Source organism: Mustelus asterias, chromosome 14 (genome assembly GCF_964213995.1).
Source record: "Mustelus asterias chromosome 14, sMusAst1.hap1.1, whole genome shotgun sequence".
In the NCBI taxonomy this organism is placed as follows: Eukaryota; Metazoa; Chordata; class Chondrichthyes; order Carcharhiniformes; family Triakidae; genus Mustelus; species Mustelus asterias.
Window position 1 is genome coordinate 83,692,535 of NC_135814.1, and position 13,175 is coordinate 83,705,709.

At 44.5% G+C, this 13,175-nt stretch overlaps 1 protein-coding gene across 3 annotated transcripts; it reads left to right on the forward strand.

Annotated features, from left to right (window-relative positions):
* The first annotated feature begins 1,577 nt into the window (after positions 1-1,577).
* LOC144503812 (gamma-crystallin S-1-like) lies at positions 1,578-9,203 on the forward strand. 3 transcript variants are annotated; one of them, XM_078228730.1, is made up of 3 exons: positions 1,578-1,586; positions 1,670-1,919; positions 8,935-9,203. In XM_078228730.1, exons 1-3 carry the CDS (start codon positions 1,578-1,580, stop codon positions 9,201-9,203), a joined length of 528 nt encoding a protein of 175 aa, XP_078084856.1. The 3 variants fall into 3 exon arrangements, with proteins under 3 accessions (XP_078084856.1, XP_078084857.1, XP_078084855.1); XM_078228731.1 differs by having other exon boundaries at positions 1,670-1,916; XM_078228729.1 differs by having other exon boundaries at positions 1,670-1,912; positions 8,928-9,203.
* The last annotated feature ends 3,972 nt before the right edge of the window (positions 9,204-13,175 follow it).

The following is a 13,175-nucleotide window of genomic DNA, read 5'->3' on the forward strand; positions in this document are numbered from 1 at the left end:
CCTTAGACTTTGATTCTTGATGCTGGACTCAGATGAAACAATAATTCTTATTTTGTCTGTGATGTTTGCCCCGTACCTCTATTCCCTATCCCACCTTTATCGTATGAATGTAAATGAGGCTAAATTACTCCTTTCCTTCTTGCACTTGAGTGTGTGCAAATAAATTAACACTTTTAGTTCATTCTGTCTCGAGTTTGCTGTGGGGTTATTAATAGAGAATTAGATTACACCAAAACTGATGGGCTGGTAAAGGGAGCAATAACAATTACCTTTCTGTTTATAGATGGATGGTGATAGGAGAAATCAGGGATGTTTAAATTAAACACTTTCCTGTCTGTGACAGTATGCTTACCAATTTCAAATTCAAAACAGCACAGTGGTTCGCACTGCTGCCTCACAGTACCAGGGACCCGGGTTCGATTCTGGCCTTGGGTGACTGTGTGGAGTTTGCATGTTCTCCCCATGTCTGCGTGGGTTTCCTCTGGGTGCCCCAGTTTCCTCCCACACTCCAAAGATGTGCAGGTTAGGTTGATTGGCCATGCAAAAATGTTCTATAGTGTCAGAGGGATTAGCAACGTAAATTCATGGGGTTGTGGGGATAGGACCTGGGTGGAGTTGTTGTTGGTGCAGGCTCGATGGGCCAAATGGTCTCCTTCTGCACTGCAGGGATTCTATGATTCTAAGTTGTCTTTTAATTAAAGAGAAGATATGTGATACAAAAGCTTTAACCTTTTTGGATTAAGATTTGATAGAATGCAGTGTTCTTTATCAGAATTGGAATCTGTTGCAATTTTAGCAAAGTGCTAACCCAGTCTTTGCAATTATAATTATCAGTTAATTCACTGATTATGAATTAATAAAGATACATTTTTTAAAAGCTTATGGCCTCAGGGAAGGAAAGATGCGGTCCTTACCCATTCTGCTCTAAATGTGACTCCAGGCTCACAACAACTGTCAACTACCCTCGAAAATGGAGAACAAGCCATTCAGTTCAAGGGTGGTTAGGGATGGGCAACAAATGCTGGCCTTGCCAGCGATGCCCACATCCCATGAAAGAATAAAAAAGAGGTGAAAAATCTGAGCGAGTGGAGAATTTGAAAGAGGTGATGATCAGTTCTAGTTAAATAACCTGCTGATTATGCAGCTCCAACACAGCAATGTAGTTGTATAAATGTCAAAGTGACAAGCATTCACCTGTTTTATACCTGAATGCAAAATAAATCATACACAAAGCGGTGACATCTGTGTTAGGACAGCTCAGCAGAGTTCACAGTTCAAAGTTTTTGTATTGCACTTTGAGAATAGCTATGGTCTCTCATTCTTTGTTTGCTTTTTTTAACCACAGGACAATCAAAATGAAATGAAAGCAAAACAAGAGGAACCAATAGCAATCCGCTGCTCTGAATAATGGTGTATTCTCTGACACATTTTAATTCTTGGTCTGTTTTTGCTGATGTGTGCTTGAGATTGTTTAAAATAACAAAGGTTGTCTCTGCAATGGCCTCTCGAAATATAAATACTGAACGTCCAGAGCGATAATATGTTCAGTCTCTTGCTTTTCCAACTGTGAGCTCAACATGGGAAAGGTAAGGTCAACTCTCATACTTTTCACATCATTAATAATTCATTGGGATATACATATAGTTTCCTACATTTTCTTTCCCCACAGATTATCTTTTACGAGGACAGGAACTTCCAGGGTCGGCACTATGAGTGCAGCACTGACTGTGCCGACCTGTCCCCTTACTTCAGTCGCTGTAACTCCATCCGTGTGGAGAGTGACTGGTGGGTGATGTATGAGAGACCCAATTACATGGGATACCAGTATGTTCTGAGCAGGGGAGAATATCCTGACTACCAGCGCTGGATGGGATTCAATGACAACATCAGGTCATGTCGCTCCTACCCACACGTGAGTAGTACATTTATGGATCTTAGAGGCGTTAATGCCTTTCTAGACAGAGTGGTTTTCATTTGTAATTGTCTGTTTATCTATTGTTTATTTAATCAATCAAAAATTATTAATCCAAATGTTAATGCTACATCTAACTTGTAGCTGCAACTGTGGGACTACAGTGCAGCATGCAGCATGCAGGCTTATCCTCAAGGCTGTCTGGATTGGAAAATTGGATACACCAGTTGGGGCAAGGGTAGATTTCCATTAATCTTCTATAGAAATTACAGGGACCAGCCAAGACAATCTCTGAGCAAATGTCCAATCAAATATGCCTGAGCAAAAATAGAATGAAAGAGTCCCTAAGTTCTGGATTGGTGCAGAAAATGTTCAGCAACCAAACATATTCATAGATGTAGCTGATACCACTTATTTGATTTGATTTGATTTATTATTGCCACATTAGTATTCACTGAAAACTATTATTTTTTGCACGCTATACGGACAAAGCATACCATTCATAGAGAAGGAAAGGAGAGGGTGCAGAATATAGTGTTACAGTCATAGCTAGGGTATAGAGAAAAATCAACTTAATATAAGGTAGGTCCATTCAAAAGTCAGGGAGGAAGTTGTTCTTGAGTCGGTTGGAATATGAGCTCAGACTTTTGTATCTTTTTCCTGATGGAAAAATGTGGAACAGAGTATGTCTGGGATGCATGGGGGTCTTTGATTATGCTGGCTGCTTTTCCGAGGCAGCGGGAAGTGTAAACAGTGTCAATGGATGGGAGGCTGTTTTGTGTTATGGACTGGGCTTCGTTCATGAACCTTTGCAGTTTTTTTGTGGTCTTGGTCAGAGCAGGAGCCATACCGAGCTGTGATACATCCAGAAAGGATGCTTTCGATGGTGCATCTGTAAAGGTTGGTGAGAGTCGTAGTGGACATGCTGGGAATGTGGCATGGGAAGGAGTCCCCAGATTTTCTGGGTGATGCTTTTAAGGCTGGTCAAATAATCCCTCTTAGAATCATAGAAGCATAGAATCCCTACAGTGCAGAAGGAGGACATTCAGCCCATCAAGTCTGCACTGACTCTCCAAAAGAACATCTTAGCCAAGCCCACTCCCTCTCTATCTCTGTAACACAATGCATTAACCCCGGTAATCCCCCTGACTGTAACATCTTGTTTTATTCATTCGTGGGACATGGGCATCACATGGGCATCACTGGCTGGCCAGCATTTATTGCCCATCCCTACTTCCCTTGTTCAGAGGGCAGTTGAGAGTCAACCATATTGCTGTGCCTCTGGAGTCACATGCAGCCAGACCAGGTAAGGACGGCAGATTTCCTTCCCTAAAGGACATCAATGAACCAGATGGGACACTAAGGGATCATTTAACCTGGCCAATCCACCTAACCTGAAATACTCGCCATATCTTGGATACAGGAGTTGAAATGTCTTGAATACTGGAGTTGGAATGTCTTGTTGAAGTTGTACAAGACATTGGTAAGGCCACACTTGGAATATTGTGTGCAATTCGGGTCACCCTATTATAGAAAGGATATTATTAAACTAGAAAGAGTGCAGAAAAGATTTACTAGGATGCTACCGGGACTTGATGGATTGAGTTATGAGGAGACGTTGAATAGACTGGGACTTTTTTCTCTGAAGCGTAGGAGGCTGAGGGCGGCACGGTAGCACAGTGGTTAGCACTGCTGCTTCACAGCTCCAGGGACCTGGGTTCGATTCCCAGCTTGGGTCACTGTCTGTGTGGAGTTTGCACATTCTCCTCGTGTCTGCGTGGGTTTCCTCCGGGTGCTCCGGTTTCCTCCCACAGTCCAAAGATGTGCGGGTTAGGTTGATTGGCCATGCTAAAAATTGCCCTTAGTGTCCTGAGATGTGTAGGTTAGAGGGATTAGTGGGTAAATATGTAGGGATATGGGGCTAGGGCCTGGGTGGGATTGTGGTCGGTGCAGACTCGATGGGCCGAATGGCCTCTTTCTGTACTGTAGGGTTTCTATGATTCTATGATCTTATAGAGGTCTATAAAACAATGAGGGGCACAGATCAGCTAGATAGTCAATATCTTTTCCCAAAGGTAGGGGAGTCTAAAACTAGAGGCATAGGTTTAAGGTGAGAGTGGAGAGATACAAAAGTGTCCAGAGGGGCAATTTTTTCACACAGAGGGTGGTGAGTGTCTGGAACAAGCTGCCAGAGGGAGTAGTGGAGGCAGGTACAATTTTGTCTTTTAAAAAGCATTTGATAATTACATGGGTAAGATGGATATAGAGGGATATGGGCCAAATGCGGGCAATTGGGATTAGTTTAGGGGTTTTTTAAAAAAATGGGCAGCATGGACAAGTTGGGCCGAAGAGTTATTCCATGACTCGATGAGTATATGGATTTGGGTCATAAATCAGCTGGGATCTCATGGAATGGTGGCAGAATGAGCTGCAGGGTCTCAATGAACCACTCCTTTCCCGAACTTCCCAAAAAATGCAAGTTTTTTGCTGAATGCAAATCAATGTTCAGAGATTCAGCTTTCCTTTTCCATTCCCCAGGGCAGTCTGGATTGGCTCTGGCTCATATTTTTTAACAGTAATTTTACACATCCTTTCCCAGACTCATCATCCACCAAGTCCTTCTCTTTGGTGAATACTGACGCAAAGTATTCATTTAATACCTCACCTATTTCCATTTTAGCCCAGCTAGGTGGTTGATGTTTCAGTCGGGGAGCAGTTCGGGAACAGTAATCACAAATCAGTCAGCTTTAAGCTGATGGATAAAGATAAGGGTAGTCCTCAAGTTAAGGTGCTAAATTGGGGGAAGGCTGATTACAACAATATTATGATGTGGAGATGCTGGCGTTGGACTGGGGTAAACACAGTAAGAAGTTTAACAACAGCAGGTTAAAGTCCAACAGGTTTATTTGGTAGCAAATAAACCTGTTGGACTTTAACCTGGTGTTGTTAAACTTCTTACTACAACAATATTAGGCAGGAACTGAAGAATGTGGATTGGGGGCAGATGTTTGAGGGCAAATCAACATCTGGCATGTGGGAGGCTTTCAAGTGTAAGTTGATAGGGATTCAGGACCGGCACATTACTGTAAGGATGAAGGATAAGTATGGCAAGTTTTGGGAACCTTGGATAATGAGAGATATTGTGAGCCTAGTCAAAGAAGAAAAGGAAGCATTTGTCAAGGCTAGGAGGCTGGGAACACACGAAGCAAGTGTGGAATACAAGGAAAGTAGAAAGAAACATCAGCAAGGAATGAGGGCTAAAAGGGGTCACAAAAAAGCATTGACCAGCAGGATTAAGGAAAATCCTAAGGCTTTTTATACATGTATAAAGAGCAAGAGGGTAGCCAGGGAGAGGGTTGGCCCACTCAAGGACAAGGGAGGGAATCTATGCGTGGAGCCAGAGGAAATGGGTGAGGTATTAAATGAGTACTTTGCATCAGTATTCACCAAAGAGAAGGACTTGGTGGATGATGAGTTTGGCAAACGATGTGTAGATAGTTTGAGTCATGTTGAGATCAAAAAGGGGGAGGTATTGGGGTTCTTGAGAAACATTAAAGTAGACAAGTCTCCAGGGCCTCATGGGATATACCCCAGAATACTGAGAGAGGCAAGGGAGGAAATTGCTGGGGCCTTGAGAGAAATCTTTGTATCCTCACTGGCTACAAGGGAGGTACGGTGAGGTACAAGGGAGGTAAGGGAGGCCACGATGGACAGAGTACCCTTCGTCGTCCAGTGCTTCCCCGGAGCGGAGAAGCTACGGCATCTCCTCCGGAGCCTTCAACATGTCATTGATGAAGACGAACATCTCGCCAAAGCCATCCCCACACCCCCACTTCTTGCCTTCAAACAACCGCACAACCTCAAACAGACCATTGTCCGCAGCAAACTACCCAGCCTTCAGGAGAACAGTGACCATGACACCACACAACACTGCCACAGCAACCGCTGCAAGACATGCCGGATCATCGACACAGATGCCATCATCTCACGTGAGAACACCGTCTACCAGGTACACGGTACCTACTCTTGCAACTTGGCCAACGTTGTCTACCTGATACGCTGCAGGAAAGGATGTCCCGAGGCATGATACATTGGGGAAACCATGCAGACGCTACAACAACGGATGAATGAACATCGCTCAACAATCACCAGGCAAGACTGTTCTCTTCCTGTGGGGGAGCACTTCCGCGGTCATGGGCATTCAGCCTCTGATCTTCGGGTAAGCGTTCTCCAAGGCGGCCTTCACGACACACGACAGCGCAGAGTCGCTGAGCAGAAACTGATAGCCAAGTTCTGCACACATGAAGACGGCCTAAACCGGGATCTTGGGTTTATGTCACACTATCAGTAACCCCCACAGCTTGCCTCCTGGACTTGCAGAATCTCACTGGCTGTCCTGTTTGGAGACAATACACACCTCTTTAACCTGTGCTTAGTGCTCCCTCCACTCACATTGTCTGTATCTTTAAGACCTGGTTGGCTGTAGAGATTCGCATTCTAATCAGTATTCTGTACCTTGATTTTGTGTCTCTGTATGCCCTGTTTGAGAGCAGATATCCACTCCATCTGACGAAGGAGCAGCGCTCCGAAAGTTAATGGCATTTGCTACCAAATAAACCTGTTGGACTTTAACCTGGTGTTGTTAAAACTCTTACAAGGGAGGTCCCAGAGGATTGGAGAATAGCCAATGTTGTTCCTTTGTTTAAGAAGGGTAGCAAGAATAATCCAGGTAATTACAGGCCGGTGAGCCTTACCTCAGTGGTAGGGAAATTATTGGACAGGATTCTTCGAGACAGGATTTATTCCCACTTGGAACTAAATGAGCGTATTAGTGAGAGGCAACATGGTTTTGTGAAGGGGAGGTTGTGTCTCATGAACTCGATCGAGTTTTTCGAGGAAGTGACGAACATGATTGATGAGCATAGGGCAGTGGATGTTGTCTACATGGACTTCAGTAAGGCCTTTGACAAGGTCCCTCATGGCAGACTGGTGCAGAAGGTGAAGTCGCATGGGATCAGAGGTGAGCTTGCAAATTGGATCCAAAACTGGCTCGGTCAAAGAAGACAGAGGGTAGCAGTGGAAGGGTGCGTTTCTGAATGGAGGGCTGTGACAAGTGGCATTCCTCAGGGATCAGTGCTGGGACGTTTGCTGTTTGTAATATGTATAAATGATTTGGAGGAAAAGATAACTGGTTCGATTAGTAAGTTTGCGGACGACACAAAGGTTGGTGGATTTGTGGATAGCGATGAGAATGTTCAGAGGATACAGCAGGATATAGATCGGTTGGAGACTTGGGCAGAGAGATGGCAGATGGAGTTTAATCCGGACAAATGTGAGGTTGTGCATTTTGGAAGGTCTAATACAGATAGGAAATATACAGTAAATGGCAAAACCCTTAAGAGTATTGATAGACAAAGGGATCCGGGTGTACAGGTACATAGGTCACTGAAAGTGGCGATGCAGGTGGAGAAGATGTCAAGAAGGCATACGGCATGCTTGCCTGCATCAGCCAGGGCATTGAGTTAAAAAATTGGCAAGTCATGTTGCAGCTTTATAGAACCTTAGTTAGGCCGCACTTGGAATATAATGTTCAATTCTGGTCGCCACAGTACCAGAAGGATGTGGAGGCTTTGGAAAGGGTACAGAAAAGATTTACCAGGATGTTGCCTGGTATGGAGGACATCAGCTATGAGGAGAGCTTGGAGAAACTTGGTTTGTTCTCACTGGAACGACGGAGGTTGAGGAGCGACCTGATAGAAGTCTACCAGGTTATGAGGGGTATGGGCAGAGTGGATAGTCAGAAGCTTTTTCCCAGGGTGGAAGAGTCAATTACTAGGGGGCACAGGTTTAAGGTGCGAGGGGCAAGGTTTAAAGGAGATGTACGAGGCAGATTTTTTACACAGAGAGTGGTGGGTGCCTGGAACTCATTGCCGGGGGAGGTAGTGGAACCGGATACGGTAGTGACTTTTAAGGGGCGTCTTGACAAATACATAAATAGGATGGGAATAGAGGGATATGGTCCTCAGAAGAGATGGGGGTTTTAGTTCAGTCGGGCAGCATAGTTGGTGCAGGCTTGGAGGGCCGAAAGGCCTGTCCTGTGCTGTAATTTTCTTTGTTCTTTTTTCTTTGTTAATAACAGTATAACTTACTAGCAGTAATAATAGGGGAGGTGATGGCCTAGTGGTATCATCAAAGGACTATTAATCCAAAAATTCCGCTAATGTTCTGGGGATCCGGGTTCGAATCCTGCCAGGGCAGATGACTGAATTTGAAATCAATAAAAAATATCTGGAATTAAGAATCCACTGATGACCATGAAACCATTGTTGATTGTTGGAAAAATCCATCAGATTCATTAATGTCCTTTAGGGAAAGAAATCTGCTGTCCTTACCCAGTCTGGCCTACATGTGACTCCAGAGCCACAGCAATGTGGTTGACTCTCAACAGCCCTCTAAAGGTAACTAGGGATAGGTAATAAATGCTAGCCAGCCAGCCACACCCACGTCCCATGAATGAATTTTTAAAAACTTTCATTGAATGTTTGACTATATTGATGTAACCTTAAAATTGTGATGGCGAGCATCTGATAACCAAACAAAAATGGTGGCAATACATACTAGGTCTGTCAACATGCCAAGCAGAAGTTGCTGATGAATAAAAGCAGAAAGTGCTGTAAACATTCAGCAGGTTTGACAACACCTATGGAGAGAGGAACAGAGTTAATGTTTAGGAGCTCCAAAGAAGAGGCATATTGGGTTCAATACGTTTCTCTCTTCACAGATGCTGCCAGACTCTTGAGGCTTTCCAGCATTTTCTGTTTTTATTCCACATTTGCGATTTCCGCAGTATTTTTATTTTTAAACTTGGTTAATACTTTGGATGGAGAATTTTCATCAAAATTACAAATGAGTTTCCTGATATTATTTTTTTAAAGCCCTTTGCAATAACATTCTTGAGCGTTGTGAAGATATATTTACTCCTGCCTCCCACATGTTTCATTTATTTCTATTCCAGTACCGAGGTGGAAACTACAGAATGAGGATTTACGAGAGGCCTAACTTTGGGGGACAGATGATGGAATTCATGGAAGACTGTCCCTCTGTCTATGATCGTTTCCGTTACCATGACATTCACTCCTGCCATGTGATGGACGGTTATTGGATCTTCTATGAACATCCCAACTACAGAGGCCAACAATACTTCATGAGACCCGGTGAATACAGGAGATTCAGCGACTGGGGCGGCTACAACTCAACTATCGGATCTTTCAGACGCATGAGAGATTTCTAATCGCTTGTTGTAAACAGAATTTTGTCATGCTGAAATATTCTGAAACATAATAAATGTGACATCATCAGAACTGATCTCCTATTTGGATTGTGTCTCTATGTCTTTGCTGCTACATCTTATCATTTGGGGAGCTCAAAAACTGTCGTGAAATAAATGTTGATTAGAAATTGGGTTTAAGAAAAATGCACCGCAAACAATGTTAATTTTCTTCATTTCAGTTGTTCATTCAGTCAACTATGATAGCTGTCCCCATGTTTCATGAAAAATATTCTGTTGCGTATTGAGGCCAGACCACGTAGGGATGGCAGATTTCCTTCTCTTGGGGACGTTGGTGAACCAGATGGGTTTTTCCAGCAATTGAAAGTGGCTTCATGATCATCAGTTAATTCCAGATTTTTTTCCACGGGGCGGCATGGTGGCACAGTTGTTAGCACTGCTGCCTCACAACACCAGGGACCCGGGTTCGATTCCAAGCTTTGGTGACTGTCTGTGTGGGGTCTGCACGTTCTCCCCATGTCTGCGTGGGTTTCCTCCAGGTGCTTTGATTTCCTCCCACAGTCCAAAGATGTGCAGATTAGGTAGATTGGCCGTGCCAAATTCTCCCTTAGTGTCAGGGGACTAACTAGGGTAAATGTATGGGATTATGGGTATAGGGCCTGGATGGGATATTGGTCAGTGCAGACGCAATGGGCCAAATGGCCTCCTTCTGCACTGTAGGATTCTATGATTTTCAGCATTTTCTGTTTTTAATACAGCCTTTCCAGGCACATTATCAAAAATTCATCAACATTATTATTTAATTTATTCCAGGGATTCTCTGAGAGCTTCATTTAAAAAGTGCTTTATTGGTCCATCAAATCAAACACTTGTCAGAGGTTGTAAGGGGAAAAACTTTGGCTTCTTGTTTGGGTTTTCTCTGTACTGGGCAAGGAATGAAGTGTAGCTCTGAGACAGATCATCACCAGCTCCTGCAGCAGAGAATGCGAAAGGGTTGGATGGTGACTCTTTGACATCATTCCTGCTCTTGTCCTCCTCCACCAGGACATTGAATGCTTCCTCTGAGAAGCTGTACACTCTGACTCCTCAGACCTGTATCGCTGTGGGCTAGGCAGGGCAGTCCACGCCTCTGTGGAGTTGAGTACAAGAAGCTCACATATGCAGCTCATTGTTTCAAATTGGCACTGGAGTGGCAGAATCACAGAATCCCTACTGTGCCGAAGGTGGCCATTTGGCCCATTGAGCCTGCACCCACAACAATCCCACCCAGGTCCTATCCCCATAATCCACGTATGTACCCTCCATACTAAGCACCCCATACTGAGTCAATCAACCAAATCCACACACCTTTGGACTGTGGGAGGAAACTGGAGCACCTGGAGAAAACCCAAGCAGACACAAGAAAAAGTGCAAAATCCACACAGACAACCACCCGAGGCCGGAATTGAACCTGGTGCTGTGAGGCAGCAGTGCTAACCATTGTGCTGCCCCAAATCTAGGTGTCTAATTTAGCATCTCCAGGCAGCTTGAAATGACGATATTCAGTAATTTAGAGCTAATATTGTGAGGAATTCTCCAACCTCGTCCAGTCCCCCTGCTATGAGTGGAGATCTGGCTGAGTACCAAATTCTCCATTCTCCTGGAAGCAGTGACTGGGCATACGAGGTCAGAGAATTTCAGCCATGACATCCTCATTCTAGACCTTGAGATTAATGCTCTTCCCTAATTGCTAATGCTCTTCGGGAGGGTTTAAACTAATTCAGCAGGGGGGTGGGTACCTGAATTGTAGCTCCGGTGTACGGGAGGTTGAGAGTAGTGAGGTCACGGATGAGGTTTCAGAGTCACAGGAGTGTACTGGCAGGCAGGAAGGTGGTTTGAAGTGTGTATACTTCAACGCCAGGAGCATCCGGAATAAGGTGGGTGAGCTTGCAGCATGGGTTGGTACCTGGGATTTCGATGTTGTGGCCATCTCGGAGACATGGATAGAGCAGGGACAGGAATGGTTGTTGCAGGTTCCAGGGTTTAGATGTTTCAGTAAGTGCGGGGAAGGTGGTAAAAGAGGGGGAGGTGTGGCATTGTTGGTCAAGGACAGTATTACGGTGGCAGAAAGGACTTTTGATGAGGACTCGTCTACTGAGGTAGTTTGGGCTGAGGTTAGAAACAGGAAAGGAGAGGTCACCCTGTTGGGAGTTTTTTATAGACCTCCGAAAAGTTTCAGAGATGAAGAGGAAAAGATTGCAAAGATGATTCTGGATAGGAGTGAAAGTAACAGGGTAGTTGTTCTGGGGGACTTTAACTTTACAAATATTGACTGGAAACGCTATAGTTCGAGTACTTTAGAGGGGTCAGTTTTTGTCCAATGTGTGCAGAAGGCTTCCTGACGCAGTATGTAGATAGACCAACAAGAGGCGAGGCCACATTGGATTTGGTACTGGGGAATGAACCAGGCCAGGTGTTAGCTTTGAGTAGGTGAGCACTTTGGTGATAGTGACCACAATTCGATTACGTTGACCTTAGCAATGGAAAGGGATAGGTATATACCAAACGGCAAGTGTTATAGCTGGGGGAAAGGAAATTATGATGCGATTAGGTGAGATTTAGGTGGCATAGGTTGGGGAAGGAAACTGCAGGGGATGGGCACAATTGTAATGTGGAGCTTGTTCAAGGAACAGCTACTACGTGTCCTCGATAAATATGTACCTGTCAGGCAGGGAGGAAGCAGACGTGTGAGGGAACCGTGGTTTACTAAGGAGGTTGAATCTCTTGTGAAGAGGAAGAAGGAGACTTATGTTAAGATGAGACATGAAGGCTCAGTTAGGGCGCTTGAGAGTTACAAGTTAGGCAGGAAGGACCTAAAGAAAGAGTTAAGAAGAGCCAGGAGGGGACATGAGAAGTCTTTGGCAGGTAGGATCAAGGAAAACCCTAAAGCTTTCTATAGGTATGTCAGGAGTAAAAGAATGACTAGGGAAGGATTAGGGCCAGTCAAGGTCAGTAGTGGGAAGTTGTGCGTGGAGTCTGAAGAGATAGGAGAGGCACTAAATGAATATTTTTCATCGGTATTCACACAGGAGAGGGACAGTGTTGTCGAGGGGAGTACTGAGATGCAGGCTGTTGGACTGGACGGGATTGAGGTTGATAAGGAGGAGGTGTTAGCAATTCTGGAAAGGGTAAAAATAGATAAGTCCCCTGGGCTGGATGGGATTTATCCTAGGATTCTTTGGGAGGCTAGAGAGGAGATTGCAGAGCCTTTGGCTTTGATCTTTGTGTCGTCATTGTCTACAGGAACAGTGCCAGAAGACTGGAGGATAGCAACTGTTGTCCCCTTGTTCAAGAAGGGGAGTAGGGACAACCCTGGTAATTATAGACCGGTGAGCCTTACTTCTGTTGTGGGCAAAGTTTTGGAAAGGATTATAAGAGATAGGATTTATAATCATCTGGAAAGGAATAATTTGATTAGGGATAGTCAGCACGGTTTTGTGAAGGGTAGGTCGTGCCTCACAAACCTTATTGAGTTCTTTGAGAAGATGACCAAAGAGGTGGATGAGGGTAAAGCGGTTGATGTGGTGTATATGGATTTCAGCAAAGCGTTTGATAAGGTTCCCCATGGTAAGCTTTTGCAGAAAATATGGACACATGGGATTGAGGGTGATTTAATGGTTTGGATCAGGAATTGGCTAGCTGTAAGAAACCAGAGGTTGATGGGAAATATTCATCCTGGAGTTCAGTTACTAGTGGTGTACCGCAAGGATCTGTTTTGGGGCCACTGCTGTTTGTCATTTTTATTAATGACCTGGATGAGGGCGTAGAAGGATGGGTTCGTAAATTTGCGGATGACACTAAAGTCGGTGGAGTTGTAGACAGTGCGGAGGGAAGTGGCAGGTTACAGAGGGACGTAGATAAGCTGCAGAGCTGGGCTGTGAGGTGGCAAATGGAGTTTAATGCGGAAAAGTGTGAGGTGATTCACTTTGGAAGGAT

Excerpts from the sequence above, each read along its gene's own strand:
- LOC144503812 (XM_078228730.1), top strand. Across the intron at positions 1,920-8,934 it reads CTCCTACCCACACGTGAGTA|GTGGAAACTACAGAATGAGG; the intron begins GTACATTTATGG and ends TCCAGTACCGAG.